Consider the following 24485-nt stretch of genomic DNA (forward strand, 5'->3'; position numbering starts at 1 on the left):
CATTTACATACCTGAGGCTCCGTTTAACTGCTGTCAGATGAGATTCCTTTGGATTAGCTTGAAATTGAGCACATACACCCACACTGAAAGATATATCTGGTCGACTAGCTGTAAGGTAAAGTAGTCAGCCTATCATGCTTCTATACAAGGTTTGGTCAACAAATTTCCCAGCCACATCTGCACTCAGCTTAACACTCGTACTCATGGGTGTGCGAGCATGACTTTTTCCATCCAAACCGAACCTCTTCACAAGATCTTTGGCATACTTTGGTTGAGACACAAAGATACCTTTGTTAGATTGTTGGAGTTGAAAACCTAGAAAGTAAGTCAATTCACCAATCATACTCATTTCGAACTCTTGTTTCGTTTCCGTAGAGAATGGATGAGCATGTGAGTCGACCGTAGAGCCAAAAATAATGTCATCTACATAAATCTGGACAATGAGTAGTTGGCTGCCTTTCCTATGGATAAACAAGGTATGGTCAGCTTGTCCTCGGATGAACCCATGTTCAAGAAGATATGTTGTCAGGCGTTCATACCAAGCTCTCGGAGCTTGTTTCAATCCATAAAGTGCCTTTTTCAGCTTGTAAACATGTTTCGGATATGTTGGATCCTGAAACCCTTTTGGCTGAGCTACATACACTTCTTCTAGAAGAATGCCATTAAGAAAAGCACTCTTGACGTCCATCTGATACAATTTGATCTGGAGATGACATGAGATGCTCAATAAAATTCTGATGGATTCCAATCTGGCTACCGGTGCAAACGTCTCATCAAAGTCCACTCCTTGAACTTGAGTGTATCCTTGAGCAACCAATCGAGCCTTGTTTCTTACCACTGTACCATGCTCATCGGATTTATTCTTGAATATCCATTTAGTGTCGATGATATTTTGATCTTTTGGTCTTGGAACCAAATTCCATACATCATTCCGAACAAACTGATTGAGTTCGTCATGCATAGTAGCAACCCAACTCTCATCTTCTAATGCATCATTAACTTTCTTTGGCTCAATCTGAGAAAGATAACAAGAATAAGAGACTTGATTAACCACCCTGTTTCGCAGTCTTAACCTTCATTAACATTTCTCAGCAAATTTCTCTAGGGTGATTAAGTTTAACTCTAGAGGATGGTACATGAGAAACCATGTTTGGAACTGGTGAAGGAGTCATGTCTTCTGCAGCTGAAGATATTGAAGTATGGACTGCTAAAACATTCAGACTATGAGGTTCATGAGTCTTATCAGAAATATCAACTTGCTCCCTCTCAACATGAGGGTCTTCTTCTGCAAGGTGATCCTTGGTAGTTTCATCGTCGATGACAACATTGACTGATTCCATGACTGACTTGGTCCTTGTGTTATACACTTGACTAGCTCGACTTGTAGTGGAATACCCAGGAAAAATTCCTACGTCACTCTTCGCATCAAACTTCTCCAAGTTCTCTCTGTCACGAAGAATGTAGCACGTACTTCCAAACACCCAAAAATATTTGACAGTGGGCTTCTTGCCTCGCCATAGCTCATACGGTGTCTTGGTAGTTGTTGGTTTGAGAAAAACTCGATTTACAATATGACATGCCGTATGGATGGCTTCTCCCCAAAAATGTTATGCCAAATTCTTAGCATGTATCATGACTCTAGCCATTTCCTGTATGACTCTATTTTTCAGTTCGACTACCCCATTTTGTTGAGGAGTTATGGGAGATGAGAATTCTTGTTTGATACCTTGTTGAGCACAAAAATCTTCAAAATTGGAATTCTTGAATTCTCTTCCATGATCACTACGGATTCGCTTGATGAGACAATCTTGTTCATTTTGTATCTTATTGAACAAGATCTGAGCTTGTTCAAAAGCCTCATATTTCTCTCTTAACAAAATTACCCATGTATATCGAGAGAAGTCATCTACTACGACCATAATGTATTTCTTGCCTCCCATACTAGCTATCCATGTAGGTCCCATGAGATCCATGTGAAGAAGCTTTAAGTTTCTAGAGGTAAAAATACCTGAAGTCTTTTTGTGTGGAGTTCTAGTTTGTTTTCCTAATTGACATGGTCCACACTTTCCTTTATCAGCCTGATGAATCTTGGGTAAATCAGCTATGGCTTTTGTCTTTGAGACTTTGACCAGATCATGAAAATTTAGATGTCCCAGCTGTTGATGCCACAATTCTCCAGTGTCCAGGGTTGCCTTGTTGCATTTTATCAGAGAATTTGAGGAGAGGCAATAGCAGTTGTCAACAGTGCGTTCTCCTCCCATCAACCATTTTCCTTGTAAATCAAAGATGCTGCATTCTTTCTTAGAAAACTGAACTAGTAAACCATAATCACAAAACTGACTGATGCTTAATAAATTTGCCTTGATTCCTTTAACATACAACACTTCTTGTGGAGTAGGAGCACGGAAAATTTCCATAATTCCTTGACCGATCACCTTCGATTTGCTGCCATCTCCATAAGTGATGCTTCCACCTCCTTTACCTTCTTTAAGCTCTTTGAATAAAGACTTATTACTTGTCATATGTTTGGAACAACCACTATCCAGAAACCACAAACATGAGTTAAGCACACTTAAGGCAGTATGAGCAACCAAGCATAGATGATCTTTCTTTTTAACCCAGACCTGTTCCTTTTGAGGAGGTGTTTTCACATGATTTTCAATCAAATTAGGCATATCTTTTACATCAACAGAGTTTGACAAAGCGATTCACTTCTCACTAATAAGTTTCACTTGAGCAGTTAAAACTTTTAGTTGATTCCCAATTCCAGGTTCATCTAGTCGAGGGATATTCTTCTGAGACCATGTTTGTTTAGCCCTAATTTGAAAATAATTTGGTCGAGTATGACCTTTGACACCACAGTGAAAACAATTAGGGATAAACTTAGAATTGAAGTTAGTCCTTACCGAAACCTTGAATTTTAACTTATTCTTCTTGGTCACATCTTCTGAGCTTTCTTTAGGTAAACATGAGTTCTCAATTACCATATCTTTCATTTTAGGTTTCACAAACATAATCTTAGAAGTGGTAGCAACATTTGAAGAAGATGAATCAACATGTTTATTAAAACCCAATCCAGTCCTATCATATAAATGTTTCTGATTTCCTAACATTTGATTCAATTTATCACTAGAAAATTTCTTTAAATGATCATTTGAATCATTCAAGTCCTTTTTCCAAAGATTTAACTTTAGCAATCAGCATGAGGTTTTCAGAAGTCAAGATGTTTCGAATAGCTAGACATTCATCCATAGATTTCATTAATCTCTCTTTCTCAAGTTCAGCTTTTTTCAGATTTTTTAAATTTCTCCTATTCAGCTTGTTCAATTTATCACATTCTACAAACAAGTTATTATAAGCAGTTTGTAAATCCACCTCATCATCAGATTCAATTTCAGATTTGTTTAGCATATGAGGTGAGTTAACAGCCTTATAATCATGATCATAAGAAGCAGTAAAAGCTAAACAATTCACTCCTCATTCAAGTTCTTCTTCGGATTTCTCATCATCCGACTCATCACTCTGAGTGACATTAAAAGCTTTACCTTTGGACTTTTTCAGATTAGCACATTCAATTCGAATATGACCCCGACCCCCACATTCATGGCATTTGCATCCACTAGTAAACTTATCCTTTTGATCAGTCTCTAAGTTCTCTCGTGGAGTACTCCTAACTTCACCTCTAGGTTTCACAGGAACTTTTGAGTCTCGATTTTTAAACTTTCCATTCGCGGGTCTAAAGAATTTTCTAAATTTTTTAACAAACGGGGCAAATTCTTCATCATCCCCAGAATCCTCATCAGATGAACCACAAGAATTGACTTTAACATTTTTTGCCTTAAGAGCAATGTTTTTAGTTTTCTTGTGTTTGGGTAAAATTAGCTCAAAAGTCTTAAGGGAACCTACAAGTTCTTCTACTCTCATAGTATCTAAGTCCTTGCTCTGTTGTATAGCAGCAATTTGAGGTATAAACCTCTCAGGTAAAGATCTTAAGATTTTTTTTCACCACTTTAGCATCATCCATTTTCTTTCCTAAATTAATAGTAGAGTTTCAAATGACACTAAGCTTTGAATAGAATTCATCAAAAGTTTCATCTTCCTGCATTCTGATCTCCTCAAACTGAGAAACTAACATTTGAATTTTTGAAGTTCTAACAACCTTAGTTCCTTCATGTGTGATTTCTAAAGTTTCCCAAGCTTCCTTAGCTATCTCACATCTAGAAATTCTTGAAAATTCTTCATTTGAAACAAAGATGTAAATAGCATTTATAGCTTTGTCATTCGCAGTAGCATTATTCTTTTCCTCCGTTGTCCATTCAGCTATTGCTTTGTCTGGACGTGTCCATCCAGATTCAACAATATGCCATACATTAATGGATTTAAAGTATGCTCTCATACGAATTTTTCAAAGCGTATAATTTGTTCCGTCAAAGACGGGAAGGGAATTAAAAGCAATAGTAAAAGACATTTGATATGGAGTCTCGGGTCACACTTAGGAAAAAATTTCTTCACAGAGTGAACCTGTTCTGATACCAATTGAAAAACCTAAATACGACTCCAAAAGACACTTATTCAAATGTCTAGGTGTTTCACAAATATTAAGCGGAATAAGATCTAACCTAACAATTAATATTCAACCAAATACAGATATGTAATGAACATTCAAGAACACAGATATTTGGTTACGAAGAGGAAACCATTTAGAGAACTCTCTAAATGTAAAACCTCTCCGGGGCAGCCAAACCCAGGAAATCAATCCACTATAAGAAGAATAAGGAATACAAGAAGAATTAAAACCTTTGTAATTGACTCTTCCTTGCACACGACAAGCGACCCACTTGACTTCTACCGCAGTAGCCCTTTTCAGAACATCTAACACAATTCTTCTATAAGATTTCCTTTCACTGGAACTCTGATTGGCTTCACGTATTTAATTTTAACTCACATAAATTAGAACAATATCTCTCTCTAAGCTCTCTGTTTTTGCTCTCAAAATACGTATGTTTAATAGGCAAAACAATTTGTTTAAATAGAAAATTAAACAACAATTCAGTAGCCATGTCCGAACAGGGATAAGTGGGTGTCCGAACATGGCTAGGGTTACATATGTGTAATTACGTGGTGTCCGGACAGCCAAGTCATGTGTCCGGACAGGCCATGAAAAATGTGCTTGCTAGAAATTGGGTCCGGACCTAGCTTCTAAAGGTTCGGACCTACCTCTCAAATGCAGCTTGCTGGAAATTGGGTTCGGACCTAGCTTTTGGCGGTCCGGACATGCCCCTAAAAAATGGCTTGCTGGATGTAGTGTCCGGACCCAGCTTCTAACGGTCCGGACAGGCCCTTCACATTTGACTTGCTGGATATTGTGTTCGGACTCGGCTTCTGACGGTCCGGACATGCCCTTCAAAGTGTGTTTTCTGGATATTGGGTCCGAACCTGGCTTCTAGCGGTCCGGACAAGGCCTTCTAGCATCCTGCTTTCTGGACATGCTGAGGTGCCCATTTTCAACAACTTACATGCAAACCGAATGTGCCAAAACATAAACTAACAAAATGAAAGAAGTATTGGGCTTGAGGATAAAACCCAAGCCTAAGTGCTAAACCAAGTGGGAATGGGCGCCCTAGCCTAGGGGCATGGGAAGAATCTTTTCTCCCCATGGCCGTGTAAGTGGAGGGGCAAGGGTGGTCTTTTGACCCCCTTGGCTGACTTCTATAAGAACCCACATGGTTTAAAATTCATTTTCTCCTGGGATCCAGTATTATAAATAGGTGAGCAATTGAGAAGCAAAGAACACATTAATTTGAAACAATTCATAAACTTGTGATTTTTGTGAAAACAAAAAACACAACTTCACTCTCCCACAAGAGTGAATACACGACTACTAGGGAGTTTTTTCTCTCCAAAGTTTTACTTCTAGTGTTCTCTTGTTCTTGAGAAAACGTTGTGAACCTACACTCACAGTCATAGTCAGTCATCAAAGAGAAGGTCTAATGGAGTAATCTTCTCCCCAATTGTTTGAAGATCTTGAAGTTCTTGATCAACTCTCAAGTCTTCAAGAAATTCTTTATGAATATGCTGAAGAACATAAAGATGTTCTTCAAGTCCATGAAGAACACGAAGAACGCTATGAAGGCGAGATGAGTATGGATTCATATTTGAAGTTTTCAAGCATGTTGGAACTTCAACTACTCAGTCCAACACCAACAGAAGAATCGATGGACACTCCTACACCCCATTGCCTAGGAGAGGCCAAATCTACATGTAAGTATTGATAACTTGTATGTTTGTCTTAGATCTGAATATGTTTGTTTTGATGGTAAAAGGTCTTGGGGATCGTCTTTATTTCGCTGCATAATAATAAAAAAAAAATTTGAAATTTGCTTTTACACATAGATCCCAACAACTCAATGGCGGAGCCAGGATTTTGATTCAGAAGGGTCAAAATTAAAAAATAAAATTGAACAAATATTGATTAAAAATATTAAAAAAAATATGAGTTCCGAAATAAATAACAATTCAAAAAAAACTTAATTATTGTTTAAAACATATAAATGTAATTTACAATTTATTTTGTCACCTTAACATTAATTTATTCGGTTGTCATGGACGAGCCTTCATATTTTAAAATTGCTACACTTGCATGATTTTGTCATATTTCAAAATGATATCATATTGTTCCAAATTGTGTTTTTGATGATGATTATTTTAATATTCATAGTAGCCAATGATTTTAATTCTTGAGGAATCTACGGTGTTATCTGAATTTACGGAGAATGGTAATTAGAGAATGGTAATTGGTAAAATAATAGGATAGTGAATAGTAGGAAGAATAGTATTGGTAGGTAGAATAGTAAAGGAAGGTAGAATAGTTAATGGTAGGTATAATAGTATTGGTATAGTAAAAGGAGGGTAGAATTGTAATGAAATGTAGAGTAGTTAAAGATAGGTATGATAGTGTTAGGGCTGGCAATTTTGACATGACTCGCGAACCCGACACGAACACGACAGGAAAAAACAGGTATTGGGTTTGGCCTTATCGGGTTCGGGTCTTAATCGGGTCTACCCGTTTAAGACCTGGTTGATTTCGTGTCTGGCGGGTCGACCCGCCAGACTCGGTTACTATTCGGGTCTGACAGATACCAATCAGACCCGGTTACTGTTTGGGTCTGGCGGGTACTAACTGGGTCTGACGGGTACCTGCTAGACGAACAGTAACGGGGTCTGATGGGTACCCACCAGACACGGTTAAAAAAATAAAAAAAAAAAGTCAAAAAATGAGCATATTTGTAGTGTTTCATAATTCATATCTTTGATTATATGAGATGGATCATGGATCCTTCAAGACTTTCAAGTGGACAACACCGGGCATAATGGCCCATGGGAACCTAATTTGTAATGAATCTAATGATGATGTAGTTTTGAGTTTTGTTTCTTTTTTCTTTATTATTTTGTTTTTGTTAGCTTTTATTTATTTATTATTATTATTATTATTATCTTTTTCTTTATTGCTATGATGGAAATGTCGTGGGAAATCTAATTTGATTCATATTCATTTCATATAAACACCATTATATATATATATATATATCTATGTGTGTGTGTGTGTGTGTGAAATTTAATATGAACAGTAAAACAGAGAACATCTAGACTGGTCATCATAGCAAAGGAGTTGAAAATTGCTAATTTTGTGAATGTTTTTATTAACAATTGTATTGGTATTCATTTATTATCTGGCAAAACAGGTACCTGACACAACCCAATTACGACCCGCGGGTACCCGTTACAAAATTAGCCTATACACGAACACGACCCGTTTACCCAAACGGGTAACCGGGTCTGACACAAATTAGGGGTGTAAACGAGCCGAGCTTGAGCGAGCTTTCCTTGTTCGGGCTCGGCTTGTTTAAAGTTTGCTCGAGCTCGAGCCAAGCTTAAGGACGAGCCAAAAAAATCGAGCTCGAGCTCGAGCTCATAATAAATCAAGCCGAGCCGAGCCAGTTCACGAGCTGGCTCTTATATTTAATTTAATTTATTAATTTATTTATTTTTTATTATAAATTTAAACTTCAAGTACTCTTAAACAGTTCAAGAAGCCAGCTTGCATATGAGTATTTGCTTAGTCTAGCTAGCGAAGTATGGAGCTCGAGTCAATACAACAAGGCTCTTGGTTTCGAAGAGAAAGGATATGCATCATTTTATAAAAAATGATGCTATTAGAAAAAAAAAAAAATCATCAATATTTAACATTAATATGATAAATTATGTGAATAACTACCAATTAGAGCCTTATACGAGCTGCTCACGAGTTTAGCCGAGTCGAGCCGAGCTAGCTTCATTTAATATTCGAGCCAGGATTCGTGTTCACAAAACGCTTTATTTAATATTCGAGTTAAGCTTATGCAAGCCAAGCCCGAGCTTGCTCACGAGACGCTTCGCTCACTTAATAGCCTTAGACACAATTATAACACGGAAATAGTTGGGTAACTCGACACGACCCGTTTACAATAACCGGGTCATATCGGGTAGACACGACCCATTCTCTTAATAGGTAACCCGACCCGTCCTTCTAAAAACCCTAAACCCTAATTTTATTTATTTTTTTTTTAAAAAAATTGTAATAATATTGCATGAATACCAATACAATTGTTAATAAAAACATTCACAAAATTAGCAATTTTCAACCCTACACATCTTAGAATATTAGATAGTCCATTTCCATAATTCCATGTAATGCAATAATGATTTTAGTTTTTCTTTAAGGAGACTACTTTGCTATGATGACCAATCTAGATGTTCTCTGTTTTATTGTTCATATTAACTTTCACACGCACACACACGCACACACACAAATATATATATATATATATATATATATATATATATATATATATATATATATATATATATATATATATAATGGTGTATATATGAAATGAATATGGATCAAATTGGATTTCCCACGACATTTCCATCATAGCAATAAAGAAAAAGGTAATAATAATAATAATAAAAAAGCTAACAAAAACAAAATAATAAAGAAAAAAGAAACAAAACTCAAAACTACATCATCATTAGATTCATTACAAATTAGGTTCCCATGGGCCATTATGCCCGATGTTGTCCACTTGAAGGCTTGAAGGATCTATGATCCATCCCATATAATCAAATATATGAATTATGAAACACTACAAATATGCTCATTTTTTTTTTTTTTTTAACCGGGTCTGGTGGGTACCCGTCAAACCCGGTTACTATTCGGGTCTAGCAGGTACCGGTCAGACCTGGTTAGTACCCGCCAGACCCGAACAGTAATTGGGTTTGACGGGTATCCATTAGACCCGAACAGTGACCGAGTCTGGCGGGTCGACCCGCCAGACACGAAATTAACTGGGTCTTAAATGGGTAGACCCGATTAAGACCCGAATTCGATAAGGCCAAATCTAATACCTGTCTTTTCGTGTCGTGTTCGTGTCAAGTTCGTGAGTCGTGTCAAAATTGTCAGCCCTAATTATTATTACAAATTTATTTTTTTTTTTAAAAAATTTAGGGTTTAGGGTTTTTAGCAGGTCGGCGCGGGTCGGTTTACCTGTTAAGAGAACCGGTCGTGTCGTGTCGTGTCTTCCCGATATGACCCGGTTATTGTAAACGGGTTAAACGAGTCATGTTGGGTTACTCGACTATTTCTGTGTTATAATCGTGTCAGACCCGGTTACTCGTTTAGCTAAACGGGTCGTGTTTGTGTATAAGCTAATCATGTCACAGGTACGCGCAGGTCGTAATCGGGTCGTGTCAGGTACTTGTTTTGCCAGCCCTAAATAATATTGGTGGGTGGAATAGTAAAAGGAAGGTAGAATTGTAAATGGAAGGTAGAATAGTATTTGGTTTTTCCTATAAATATAACCCTTCCCCTTTACAAATTTCACCACTCCCGTCCCTTCTCTTCCACATATTCTTCCTTCTTCCACTTTTTACTCGGTCTTTCTTCATTCTGAAAGTGTTTACATAAAACAGAGAGAGAAATGGCGGACAAAGCGCTGCAAGAAAGAAAGAACACGAGAGAGAGAGAGAGAGAGAGCTAGTAGAGAGATGGTAAGAGGCAGAGTTAGAGGAAGAGGCAGTGAGACTAAGATAATTCAAAGAAAGATGGAGACAGAGAATCAGAGATTGAGAAGGAGTTTTTGGAGACAGTGAGAGATATTGAAAGAAAGAGACTGTGTGAAGCAGAATGGGTTTCAACAAGTAATTACCTTTGATGATCCATTCATGTAATCCACTGTAAGTATTCTTACTTACTAAGAATGATATTGATATTCAATAATATAGATCTTTGTAGTTTTATTAAATGTCTGGCCTTTTAATATAATTGCTTCAACAATGATTTATATTATCGTGAATCAATTGACTCATTACTTTACAGTTTTTGTAGTGCCTGCAGGAATGGAAAGTCAATGTAATTATACAGTTGTGATTAGAGCTTCATATTTGAGATGTACAGAGATTTTAAGTTGGTGAAGTTTGTCTAGAGTTTATTCAGTCAGATAGATTTGTATAAATGCCTTGTTCGGCATAATTGTGGGTATTTTATATAAAGAAAAATATTTTTAAGAGTATTGTTTTGTATTGATAAATTTCAGATTTTTCGTTGTGTAAGATTATTTCAGCATAACATTCAATTTATTTACAAGATAAAAGAAGAGAAATATCGGGATGTTACATATATAAACAATAAATTTAATTGAGCAATCTAAATATAAGAGGTTACATAGATTCTTTATTGTTTAAAAATAAATCAGTGTACAATTTGATTACATATCTCAAACTTTTCGAAAAAGAGATTATTATTATTATTATTTTAAAAAGAGTAGAAAATATTTTCATAAAACTAATGTTTTATACCACACTTTTATCTTACAACTATCTCATAATATTGATGTGTCAGTTAAAATAAAAAATAGTAGTTTCTAGCATTTCTTTATTTTAAAAATAGTAAAGTATTATTTATGTCTAAATGATTTAATATTCTTTTTTTTATTTTTTATTTTTTATTTTGTAAGTGTCCAAATAACAAACAAATTATTTATATTATTTCTTAGTTATTTCTTTGGGTAAAGTCGACATACCCCCTCAAATTACCACCCAATTGACAAAGTCTTCCCAAACTTTCAATTGTGACAATGTCTTTGCAAACTTTCAAAACATTGTCAATGTCCTCCTTAAGGCTAGCAAAAACATAAAAATGCTCCTATATATTTCTCAATAAGACAAAAATACCCCTATAAATTCAAAAAATAAATAAATAAAAAATATTATTTTTTATTTTAAAAAATAAAAAACAAAAAATTTTAAATTAAAAAGAACGATTTTTTTAAAACAAAAATTTTTAATTTTTTTTAAAAGAAATTTTTATTTAAAAAATTTAGAAAACAAAACAAAATTTTTCAATTTTTATAACAAAAAAAAAAAAAAAATTAATTCTTTTCTTATAAAAATGATTTTATTTTTTCATAATTTTAAATGTGCCACCTTTTGGAATTTTTAATTTTATTTTTTAGTTTTAGGTTTTTCCTAGAAGTTTAAGTATTTTTTGTTTTTATTTTACTAAGAGTAGTTTCGTCATTGGGGAAAACATTGACAATTTTTGGTAGTTTTTTTTTTTGGGGGGGGGGGGACATTGTCACAATTAAAAGTTTGGGAGGAAATTGTCAATTGGGTAGTAGTTTGAGGGAAATACATGGATTTTCCCCTATTTCTTATTACAATTTGATTCCATTTTAGATCGGTTTAGTTGATTTCCGAAAACAAAAAATTAAAAAAAGTTGGTTGAGTAAGTTCAACATTTGGAATTTTTGTGGACTCGTGGTTCTCACAGTATTGATAAATGCTAGGGGTACTAATTATTTTACTAACACATGAGTACTAATATGATGTGGAACTTATTTATTGGTATTCATAGCATTTTTCTTTAATAATTAGTTTGATCATCTCCAATGAATAAGCTCAATATCATGTTAGTACCCATATGTTAGTAAAAAAGTTAGTACTCATAGCATTTCTCAAACCTCTGAAAATCTGAAACACATACACAATTACACAAATAGCGATGAAACGAAAAAAAGTAAAATTCGAAGTTGTCAAATACTGAATCCCAGTGCTGTGAAAATTTTTTGTCCCCTGAGAAGTTATTGAGGGTGGACAACAAGGGGCGGAGGAAAATTTCTATCGGAGGGAAAAGAAAATTTTGGGGGCTGAGGGGGGCATTTGACCCCCTCGACCCCCCTTCCCTCTGCCCATGCAACAACTGGTACGTACTAGAGCCATCTTGAAGAAAACATGGTTTAGATTGTTTTGGCTTTGGTTTTTCCAAAAGGCTATAGATTTTTGATTGATGGTTTCAAACCATAAAACATGTTTATGAACAAGTAAGGTTACGATCTGGAATGTTTCAAGTCAAATGGAGCATGTATGGTATTTTATATATAATTTATTACGAATTTTTTTGGGAAGTCTTGACAAGTCCTAAAATTTATTGGGCACTTGTTTCGACTTTAAAAATCTGTGGTTGACGCAATGGTTCGAACAAATTCGTATTTCGATTTATATCGAAAGAGTTTTGGTTTGTTTTTCATTAGTCAACGGATCTGGAATTTTCGGAATTCTTGCAACAACTATTTTAACTTGAATTTTTAGCATGATTTGTGAGTGCTTAAAAATTAAAGTAGCAATTGATTTCGCATATAAAGATGTTGGTTGTCGCATTGGAAAAGTCAAAACAGTGTTTTGATTTTTTCTTCAACACGTTTCAATAAGTTTTTCAATACGAACCAAATCTGGAATTTTGAATTAATATTACATGCATTGATTTGTAAAAGATTTTCTTTTTGATGCTTGATCAAAGAAAGAAATTTCTTTGATTATAAAATATGTTATGAAATGTATATAACATGTTTGCAATCAAAATAAAATAAGTTACAAATCGTTGGGATGTGTTTTAAGAAGAATTTTGAATTATATTCAAGTTCTTGAAATAAAACACATAAAGATGAAATCAATTGATCTTGATTTTTGAGTGCATGGTTGCATGTTGTCATTGATTAGAAAAGAGCTTGGAATCAATGAGATGTGTTTTCCTTCATTATTTTTGATGATTGGTTGCATGGTGATTTAATCACTGCATGCTAAGATATGAATTTAATTCATAACTAAGCAAAAGGTGAACCATGGGTCCAACCCTTGTTTGCACCTTGATGGGTATTAGCCATGGGTCCAACCCATGACTAAGGTATCCCTTGTAGTGATGACTAGCCGCCACTCATGGAGTGCATTACCTAGACCTCTTATACCTAGGGGCAGTTGTGCCTTGGATTATGTAGGGTTTTCCCAAACCTTAAGTCTAATCCATAAGCCCTAATAGTAAAGATTAAAAAATTCTTAGCCCAATATTTTAGGATCTCTTTTTTCCAAGAATAATTTGGTTAATGATAATTTTCCAATGGAATTATGATTACTCAAACACAATAAATTCCAAACTAGTTGGAGTTTGATGTTTAAGAATAATAATTAAGGAAAATTATAAATAAGGATTGGTTTGGGAGTTGGAACTCTATAAACCTTGATATGATTCCAATGGGAATTAAATTGACATGCTTAGGGTCAACAATGTCTATTTGGATAAAAGGTTTCTATCTGTGGAAAGTTTTGGGGTTTGAATTTTTCCTTAAATAAGGAGTGAGAGGTTTTAACTCCTAGCACCTAATATATGACAAAGTTCCCCGGAAAAGGATAATGCCCTAACATTGAAGGGTTAACTATGTCATATAAATTAGGGCTTCTATGTTGGAAAAATGATTGGATTTGTTGGGTCATGAACTAGCCTACGATTTATTGAGCAGTCCTTGGGCCCAGCCAGAGGAGGCCCAAGTCCGAGACCTACTCAGGTGATCCGAGACGAGACCTACTCATGTGATCTGAGACCACCAATCCGAGGCAACCCCTAGCCGAGACCATAAAGTCCGAGAATTACTCAGGACATGTAAGTCTCACTAAAGGGAATAACTCCGATATCTAAAAAGATTACAAAGTTGATCCTCTGATCTCAAGTCGCTTAAATCATGGAAGAACTAACAAACATGATCTTTTCATTCAAATGTTTGTTCAGTCGATATCAAGGGATAAGATTCCTTGATAAGTGGGAAATCAAATTTCCTCCAATGCCTATAAATACAAGTCATATGGTCAAAGCAAAGGTAATCATAACTCTCATAATCTGAGCTCTGTAGTTGTTTCTAATATCCTTTCCCATTCTGACTTAGGCATCGGAGTGCTCACGCCGGCTCACCCCCGGTCACTTCGATCCTTCTTTCTTCTTTGTTGTGCAGTCAAATTGTTCGGTTGTTGGTCCAACTCAAGCTCGGCAGGCATGCCACGTCATCATCTGGAAAACTGTGCACCTACAGTTTGGCGCCGCCTGTGGGAACTTCGATTTTCATCAGTTCTCTATTAATCCAAAATGGTGACTACCCGTTCCACGGCTGCAGCCTCCAACGCACCACCACCATCCGATCTAGCCGAATTCATGAAGCAGATGTCTGAATCCATGAAGGCTCTGAAAAAGCAGAATGAAGACCTGGCTGTAAGGCTCACAGCTGCTGAGGGCCGTAATAGCCAGAGGGACCAAGAGCGAGCACGAAGGCGTGAAGAACGGCGTGAGAGGGAAAGGCGAAGGGAGATTTGCGATGGGAAGCAAACTGCAAGTTCTCATCGCGATGAGGAAGCAAGTTCAGTCCAAGATAGCCATCATACTACCGTCCAGAATGAGGAGCATCGTGAGCAGTAGAACCCAAAGAGGTCTCAGCATACTAGGCCTCAAAGGGAGCAATTTCAAGGGCGAAATGAGGCCCAGATGAGTGCTGACATGGAAGATTTAAAGAAGAAGTACGAAGAACTAACTCGCAAGTTGGCTGAAAAGGATGGAAAAACTCCTACTTCGGGGTTTATGGATAATACCGACCTACCTTTCACTGATCGAGTGTTAAGTTTCCCTCTGCCTGAAAACTTCAAGATGCCTCGCGTCAAGGAGTTTAACGGTAGTGGCGACCCTTCTGAACATATGGAAAGCGTCTGTGTTCACTTTTCCCTTCATAGGTTTCCGGATGAAATAGCATGTAGAACCTTTCCTCTCACTTTGGAAGGAGTTGCTCAGGATTGGTTTGCCAGATTGCCTGCCAAGTCAATAGACAGTTTCAAAGAACTTGGAAGTCTTTTTTTAAGCCAATTCCTGGCTACCAAGAAGAGGAGGAAGCACTCGGCTTGCTTACTGTCATTGCGTCAAGGGAAGGAAGAAAGCCTGAAGGATTTCATGCATAGGTTCAATAAAGAAAAATTGTTAGTGGATAACCTGGGGGATCAAACGGTATTATCCGCATTATGGCATGGGGTCAGGCCAAACGGGCCTCTAATGGCTGAAGTATCAAAGAGTTCGACATAAATAACTCTTCCTGAGTTTATTGCTAAGACAGAGGAGTATATTAATCAGGAGGAAATGATTAAAGCTCTCACAAAAGGTCAGGAGGAAGAAGACCGGGAGAAGGAGGACGCCAAAAAGGAGGAGGATGCCAAAAAGGAGCCACCTATAGCATCTGCTCCGAAGGAAGAAAGGTTTCAGAAGAGAGTAGTAAAGAAGACTGTGCCATCAGTCCCAAAGACGGAACCCCGAAGGCGTGAAGATCGAAGATTCACACCTTTGATTACTAGGGTCAACGAAGTGTTTATGGAAATCAGAAGAGACCCAGCTTTCAGGTGGCCAAGTAAGTTGCGGGGTGATCCAAGGAAGCGAGATTGGACGAAGTTCTGCGAGTACCATAATGATCACGGGCATTTGACGGAAGACTGTATAACCTTGTGCCAGGAAATCGAAACTTTCATTAGAAATGGAAGGTTAGTAAGATTCCTAGCAGGAGAGAGGAACCGAGACGCGGTCCACCAACAGCCCCTTCTGTTGGATGCCAACCGAGACGTAGAAGGACGAGAGCCAAGACGTGGTCGGGATGATGGTCCCAGAGAAGATCCGAGGCCCCCTCGGGGTCAAGGAGTGGTAGGAGAAATCAATACTATTGTCGGAGGAATAGCTGGTGGAGGACAGTCTAATTCGGCCAGGAAAGCCCATGCTAAGAAGACACAGACCGAGGAAGTCTTTACAGTACAAAGACCGTCCAAAGTTGCAAAAAAGGATTCAGTGGTCCTTTCTTTCTCTGAAGAAGACACTAGGGGGTAATGCAGCCCCATGATGATCTGCTAGTCATAACAGTGATAGTGGCCAACCATATGATCCACAGAATTTTGGTGGACAATGGAAGCTCGGCTGATATACTGTACTGGCCAGTTTTTAAACAAATGGGTATCGACCGTGATAGGATCACACCATTTAGCTCTCCCCTGGTTGGATTTGCAGGAGAGCAGGTCCAACCGATTGGTCTTATTTCACTCCCTGTAACAGTAGGGACAACACCTAAGCAGAAAACTATGATGGTAGATTTTCTGGTTATTGACCGACCAGGTGCCTACAATGCCATTATTGGAAGACCTGCTTTGAAGAAGTTAAAGGCCGTAACTTCAACATACCATTTGATGATGAAGTTCCCGACGGAAGAAGGAGTCGGAGAAGTGAAGGGGGATCAGACCCAGGCGAGAAGATGTTACAATACGTCTCTCAAGAGGGTCTCGGATCCGACTCCTATTGTAATTAGTACAGTAGGTGGGAATAACAAAGGGAGAACCAGCTGAACCTCTAAAGGATGTGGTAGTGAGTGGAGACAAGATTTTGAAGATTTGGATGCAGCTCAATCCCAGAATCCGTGACGACCTCATCATCTTCCTAAGAAGGAATTTAGAAGTTTTTGCGTGGACTCATGAAGATATGCCAGGAATTGATCCTGAAGACATCCTCCACCAGCTAAATGTGGATCCAAGTGTGAAACCGGTGAAGCAAAAAAGAAGAAAATTTGCCCCTGAACGGAATGTGGCCATAGTAGAAGAAGTGGAGAGACTTCTCAAGGCTCGTTTCATCGAAGAAGTATATTATCCCGATTGGTTGGCCAATGTAGTATTGGTCAAAATGTCCAATGGGAAGTGGAGGATGTGCGTGGATTTCACTGACCTCAATAAAGCCTGCCCAAAAGATAGTTTTCCATTACCTCGCATTGATGCATTGGTAGACTCAACAGCTGGGTATGGCTTACTCAGCTTCATGGACGCCTTCTCTGGTTACAACCAGATATACATGCATCCAGAAGACCGTGAGAAAACTGCATTCATAACTGACCGAGGCCTGTATTGTTATAAAGTCATGCCCTTCGGTTTGAAGAATGCAGGGGCAACATACCAGAGGCTGGTAAACAAGATGTTCCGAGACCAGATTAGACGCAATATGGAAGTATACGTTGATGACATGCTAGTCAAGAGTGTGCTGCCACGGGACCACATACACGACTTGCAAGAGACATTCGCAACCTTGAAGAAGTATGGGATGAAGTTGAATCCCTCAAAGTGTGCATTCGGAGTTTCATCAGGAAAGTTCCTCGGTTACATGGTGTCCAGCCGAAGAATAGAGGCAAATCCTGAAAAGATAGAAGCTGTCTTGGATATGCAATCTCCGAGAAACTTGAAACAGCTCTAGCAATTGACAGAAAGGATAGCGGCACTAAATCGGTTCATTTCACGATCAACCGATAAGTGTCTTCCATTTTTCAAAGTCTTGCGAAAGGCCTTTGAATGGACAGACGAATGCGAAGAAGCCTTCGGACAGCTAAAAGAATACCTGATGAGCCCGCCTTTGCTGAGCCAGACAATACCTGGGAGGTACTATATTTGTATTTAGCCGTGTCCCAAACGGCTGTCAGTGCTGCATTAATCCGAGAAGAAGAAGGAGTTCAAAAGCCTGTATACTTCACAAGTAGGGCTTTGAGAGGCGCTGAAGAAAGGTATCCCCAAATGGAAAAACTGGCTTTCGCCTTGGTTATAGCATCCAGGAAGCTCCGACCTTACTTCCAAGCTCATACTATCAGGGTATTGACTGAATACCCTCTAAAGAAAGTACTAAGAAAGCTAGATCTTTTGGGAAGATTAGCCAATTGGGCTATTGAACTAGGAGAATTCGACATTGAGTTTCTATCTCGGAATTCTCTCAAGGGCCAGGCACTGGCTGATTTTCTGGCAGAATTCACTAATTTGCCAGACGTCACCAGCTGGCCAAGTGATGAGACCTGGGTAATCTACGTAGATGGATCATCTACAAAGAAGCATGGTGGAGCTGGGATAGTAATGATTACTCCCGATGGGGAAGAATTATGTAGTTCATTGAAGTTGAAGTTCAAGACCACAAATAACGAGGCTGAATACGAGGCAGTTTTGGCAGGAGTCGGTTTAGCTCTTGAAATGGGAGCCGAATTTGTGGAAATACGAAGTGACTCCCAAGTCGTTGTAGGCACATCCGAGGGGAATTTGTAGCCAAGGGAGACAAGATGAAGTTATACTTATCTAAGGTGCAGGATTTGCAAGCTTTATTGAAGAAGTTTAGCATTGTGAAAATTCCGAGACCAGAGAATGAAAGAGCGGACCAGTTGGCCCGAATAGCCTCAACAGCCAGTGAAGAGATTGAAGCCGAGATTCCTATCCAAATTTTTCCACAATCATCAGTTACCGAGACGGTGTCGGTCTCGACAGCCGAGACCATACCTAATTGGCAACTGGAAATCGTGGAATACCTGGAAAGAGGAGTACTTCCCTCAGATAAAAAGCTTGCTACCCGGTTGAAGATAAGGGCAGAAAGGTTTACAATGATAAATGGAATCCTTTACAAGAGGGGTTTCATGTTGCCACTATTAAAATGCGTTTCAGAAGAGGAAGGAGATTATATCCTTAAAGAGATCCATGAAGGAATTTGTGGAAACCATTCTGGAGCCAGAATACTGGCACATAAAGCAGTCCGAGCGGGTTTCTATTGACCCAACATGAGTCGAGACTCAGCGAATATAGTCAGAAATTGTGACAAGTGCCAGCGATTCGCGAATATCACTCATCAACCTCCTGAAGACCTGAGTGCAATATCTTCACCTTGGCCCTTCTCCCAATGGGGGGTAGATATAGTAGGACCATTGCCTCGGAGCAGGGGAGGTGTACGGTTCGCAGTTGTTGCTGTAGACTATTTCACCAAGTGGGCAGAGGTTGAAACCTTGGTAAATATCACAGCTAAGGCAATAGACCAATTTTTATGGAAGAATATCGTATGTCGGTATGGCATTCCCCATGCTTTTATCACAGATAATGGCAAGCAGTTTGACTGCGAGTCATTCCGAGCCTGGTGTGCCCAGCTACAAATAAGAAACTATTACTCGTCCCTAGGGCACCCCCAGGCAAATGGGTAGGTAGAGGCTACCAACAAAACAATTTTTAAAATCTTAAAGAAGAAGCTGAATGATCGGAAAGGAAACTGGGCAGAAGACCTTCCAGAAGTATTATGGGCATATCGAACAACCAAGAGAGTTTCAACCGAAGAGACACCATATGCCTTAGCATTCGGAACTAAGGCAGTCATTCCAGCCGAGGTAGGCTCAGGCAGCTATCGCGTAGAGACCTTCCAATCCGAGACTAATAACGAGGGTTTACAAATGCACTTAGACTTGCTACTAGAGAAGCGGGATCAAGCCCAAGTGGCTATGGCAGTATATCAGGCAAGAGTGACTCGGTATTTCAACAAGAAGGTCAAGCCTCGAACCTTCAAAGTTGGAGATATGGTCCTACGTAAAGCTACTCTCGCAACCAAAGACCCAACCGAGGGAAAACTGGCTCCTAATTGGGAAGGACCTTATAAGGTGGTTGAATGCAAATGAGCAGGAGCATACCACTTGGAGGATTCAAAAGGTAAGGCTCTACCGAGGCCTTGGAACGCTGAGCACCTTAAAAAATATTATGTCTAAATGCAGTGATATGTGATTTATTTGTCATTTCATTATTTTCATTTCAATGAATAAAAGTATCTCGGAGTTATGCAGCATATAAGATACATATGTACAAGTTAAATTATTAGACTCGGAGAAGACGGCTGAAAAGGCTCTTCCGAGTCCTAAAATGATGCAACCGAAAGGAGCATTCTCTTAGCATAACATAACCGAGACCTAAACTTGGAGTAGCAATCAAACTCTCCGAGACCTAACTCGGAGTAGCAATCAAACTCTCCGAGACCTAAACTCAGAGTAACAATCAAACTCTCCGAGACCTAACTCGGAGTAGCAATCAAACTCTCCGAGACCTAAACTTGGAGTAGCAACCAAACTCTCCGAGACCTAACTCGAAGTAGCAATCAAATATCACGAGGTAGCATAACAAAGGATAATTTGAAATTTCCAAGATATAACTCGGAGAAATACAATTATAAATTCCTAACTACCTTAAGCAACGAATAAATAAAAGTTATCCCGAGACTCATACAAACACCAAAAACTCATTTCATTAACAAAGAAACTTGAGGTATGTACAAATGGTATTACATCATCTTTCCTTAGGGGTAACATCAGGGACCTCGGCAGAGATGGACTCGGCAGAATGGGCATCATCAGGAGCAGATTCAGTGCCTCGACGCTGTTGATCCGAAAAGGGATCGTAGAAGAATTCTTTTATTCCTGCTGCATCAGGTATTTGTTCTTGACCCAGGTTTACCAGTTGTGCCATGGCTGTATCCAAACAAGGGATGTCTTCGACTTTCACCTTGTCAAGATCTATCATCCGAGTCGAGTCCTTAGCCTATGCTCGAAAACTTTCAAAGCCAAGGATGAGCCCGTCGGCCCAGGCAGAATTCTGAACCCACGAGGCAAAGGACAGTTGACGTAAGTAGTCGGCAGCTCGGGTTTTAGCCTCCTTCAGCTGAGCCTTTACTTGGGCGTATTTTCCTTTGAAGAATTTGAGCTTCTCCTCGGCCACCACCTTGGCTTCATTCGTCTTGGCCACCAAAGTCTTCAAATCCGAGACCTCATTTTGGGCCAATTTCAGCTGGTCCGAGACCCCTGCAAGTGTTTCTTCCAACTGATTGAAGTCCTCCTTAACAATAGAGTTATCCTCTTGCAGGCGGTTCATTTCAATTCGGAGGCCTTCAATTTCAGTCAGCAGATCGTTAACCTTTGATTCAGCCCTTGCCCGAGCCGCGGCAGCCTCAGAGGTCTCAGCCAGCAATTTAGACTGCTCCTGGCCTGAGATTAACAGCTCCTCGTCTTGCGCCACAGTGACTTTCGTTAGTTCCGCATTCTTGGCTTCCAATTTAGTGACCTTATCTTTAAGGTGACTTATCTCTGAAGCTGAACACTGTACTGTCTTCCGAAAATAACAGTACAGTATCAACGACCTCATGAAACCCTATGAGAAAAATTCAGTTAGTATATGCATATTAGGGAAAACAAACCAAGGTAAAGTCAGAAAACTTACGACGAGTTGGTTGAAGAGCATTTGCTCGGTCATGCCCTGAGCAGAGGTGTCACGTTCCATTATGAGACCCTCATGAGGAATCAAATCTACTAATGCCTGGAAAGGATTGCCCTTCAGGTCACCACCAAACGTAGCAAGGGGTCCGCTGACTGTCCAATCTACCCCCTCTGGTCTCACAAGCGCCTCGGAAGAAGAGGAGGTCTCGGCACTTACCGCAGAGGCCTTCTCGGCACTAAAAGCCGTCTTGGCAGCAGAGGCCTTCTTAGCATTGGAAGGTGTCGGCTGACAGGCCTCAACAGGCTTTGAAGCCTGATCCATGCGCTCGACTTCAGCGATGGGTGATAACGGCCTTACTCCTTCCTCCTGAACCGTGGCAGTATGCTCCTTGGTTCCCTCCTGAACCATCCCTACTGAGGCCTCGGAGTTTTCCTCCAGTTCTATGTCATCCAAAATGTGTTGGATGTTTGAACCAAGAGGCTGGAATGACAGGGACCGAATAGGGATAGCATTATCTGCAGCGGCTCCCGCGGAGCCGAGAGGTGTAGCGTTTAGCGGCCGAGCCGAGATGGGCTCGTTAGCGAGGAAGGCCTCGACTTTCGCAGTAGATCTGACCACGGGCTTAGGACCCGCCTTTCTCCTGGCAGCCAGAAAGTTAGCAAGCTGGTCTTGCACTTTCATTTCAGCCACCTTCTTCGGTTTCTTTTTTTCCGGCTGAGGGACCTCCAAGTCCTCAGGCTCATCAACCAACTTCAAAACTCTGGTTGCCCGAGGAGGAGTGCTAGGCTTTTTAGCCTTGGCATCCATTTTTAAAGGGCCAGTAGTCCGAAACTGGGGAACCATAGGTGGGACTGGATCCCTACGTATTTTTAAAGCCCCGCCTGTTTGAAGGGGGATATTTTTCTGCTTGGGCTGTTCAACCATTTTGCCCTTGCCTTTCTCGAGACGAGATTTCCGGGGCGTAGCGCCTCCGGTGTTGGCAGCTGGAGGACCCGAGGCGGCAAGGCTTGGGTCTCGGACGACCACGGAGGCAAGTCTCTTTCTTTTTTCGCCAGCGCCTCCATCAAAGTCCTCGATACCCTTTCCTTCAGAAAAAGTTTCCATTAACTTAGTGTAGAACATCGAGCTTTCATGTCTCCGAGCCCATGCTGCGATTTTGTCTACACGTTTCAGTTCGTCCTCATTAAGAGTCGGTTCCTTGGGAGCATTTCTGGCAGGGACACTCGTCTCCCGTGGCACCCTTGGACCTTCAGCAATTTCAGTAAGGTGAAATTCCCACTGACCAATGGCGAAGAAATATTTAGCTTTCCACCAGTGATTACTGGAATATTTGCCATCGATATGTATAAACTTCCCTCGTCGAGACTGGAAGTTGTATAAACCCTCACACTTTGGGTTCTTCGGAAGCCGATAGAACCACAAAAATTCTCTGGCAGAAAGGTAATGGCCTGGTCCAAGGGCCAGTGGCCAGAGCAAAATATAGGCATAGAGGACTCTCCAGCCATTTGGTACAATCTGGTGTGGAGCCAGATTTATGAGACTCAGTAGCTCTCTCACTACCCTTGGGAAAGGCAGTCGGAAACCCGAACGAAGCATGGTCTTGTATAAGCAAACCTCATGTGCGTCAGCACGCACGATAGCGCCCATTTGCTCTTCATCAAATCGAAGTTTCACTGATCTGGGAATGAAACATTCCTCTCGGATTCTAGCTTCATCAGCCTTAGTTAATTCCGACCGCCAGTAGGCTGGATAAGTGTTACCTCCGAGACCATCAGAACCTGATCCTTCGTCGCCAGACATGATGATAGGTTATTTTAAGGAAAGGGGAAGCAAAAGGAAAAGAAGCTAGAAAGAAAAAGCAGGTTTTGGATTATGTTACCAAGAGACGAAAGAAGAATGAATAGAATAAGGTGCTAACAGCCTATTTAAAGGAACACAACTCGATAGCTGGGGCATTAAATATGCCAAGAAGCAACAGGGCCTCGGAAGCTCAACCGACGCCGCCTGCAGATGACACGTGTAAAGTACTTGAAAGCCAACCTTAATGAAGCGACGGGGTCTCGGAAGCTCAACCGACGCCGCCTGCAGATGACACGTGTATGGTACTCAAAAGCCAGCATTAATGAAGCGACAGGGTCTCGGAATCTCAACCGACACCTGGAATGTCGAGAGTCAAATTTTCCCTCGAATATTTGAAATTTGAATTTGAATTTACCCTCCAAGATTTGAAATTTAAATTTTGAATCTGAAATTTAAATTTCAAATTTTGCCGCCTTATTAATCCGGGATAGAGTCGGAAAGACATTGACTGTCTCGGAATTTCTCTTAAGAAAAGCTGGCCTCGGTTCATTCCATCAAGACATGAAATTTCTTTAGTTCTACAAACTTCGAAATTGGGGGGTAACTGTTGGGTCATGAACTAGCCTACCATTTATTGAGCAGTCCTTGGGCCCAGCCAGAGGAGGCCCAAGTCCGAGACCTACTCAGGTGATCCGAGACGAGACCTACTCATGTGATCCGAGACAACCAATCCGAGGCAACCCCTAGCCGAGACCATAAAGTCCGAGAATAACTTAGGACATGTAAGTCTCACTAAAGGGAATAACTCCGATATCTAAAAAGATTACAAAGTTGATCCTCTGATCTCAAGTCGCTTAAATCATGGAAGAACTAACAAACATGATCTTTTCATTCAAATGTTTGTTCAGCCGATATCAAGGGATAAGATTCCTTGATAAGTGGGAAATCAAATTTCCTCCAATGCCTATAAATACAAGTCATATGGTCAAAGCAAAGGTAATCACAACTCTCATAATCTGAGCTCTGTAGTTGTTTCTAATATCCTTTCCCATTCTGACTTAGGCATCGGAGTGCTCACCCCCGGTCACTTCGATCCTTCTTTCTTCTTCATTGTGCAGTCAAATTGTTCGGCTGTTGGTCCAACTCAAGCTCGGCAGGCGTGCCACGTCATCATCTGGAAAACTGTGCACCTACAGGATTAATCTTGTTTTAATGAATAA

At 39.8% G+C, this 24485-nt stretch overlaps 3 protein-coding genes across 3 annotated transcripts; all 3 read left to right on the forward strand.

Annotated features, from left to right (window-relative positions):
- Positions 1-14899: 14899 nt before the first annotated feature.
- Positions 14900-16270, forward strand: LOC148587532 (uncharacterized). The gene is made up of 2 exons (XM_088512666.1): positions 14900-15409; positions 15533-16270. The coding sequence occupies exons 1-2, from the start codon at positions 14900-14902 to the stop codon at positions 16268-16270; spliced, it is 1248 nt and encodes a 415-aa protein (XP_088368792.1).
- A 2245-nt stretch (positions 16271-18515) lies between these two features.
- On the forward strand, positions 18516-18998 carry LOC148587533 (uncharacterized). The gene has a single exon (XM_088512667.1). It carries the CDS (start codon positions 18516-18518, stop codon positions 18996-18998), a length of 483 nt encoding a protein of 160 aa, XP_088368793.1.
- A 6-nt stretch (positions 18999-19004) lies between these two features.
- Positions 19005-19883, forward strand: LOC148587534 (uncharacterized). Its single transcript, XM_088512668.1, has 2 exons — positions 19005-19229; positions 19458-19883. Exons 1-2 carry the CDS (start codon positions 19005-19007, stop codon positions 19881-19883), a joined length of 651 nt encoding a protein of 216 aa, XP_088368794.1.
- The last annotated feature ends 4602 nt before the right edge of the window (positions 19884-24485 follow it).

This window comes from Corylus avellana, chromosome 2 (assembly GCF_965113065.1).
Source record: "Corylus avellana chromosome 2, dhCorAvel1.hap1.2, whole genome shotgun sequence".
NCBI lineage: Eukaryota > Viridiplantae > Streptophyta > Magnoliopsida > Fagales > Betulaceae > Corylus > Corylus avellana.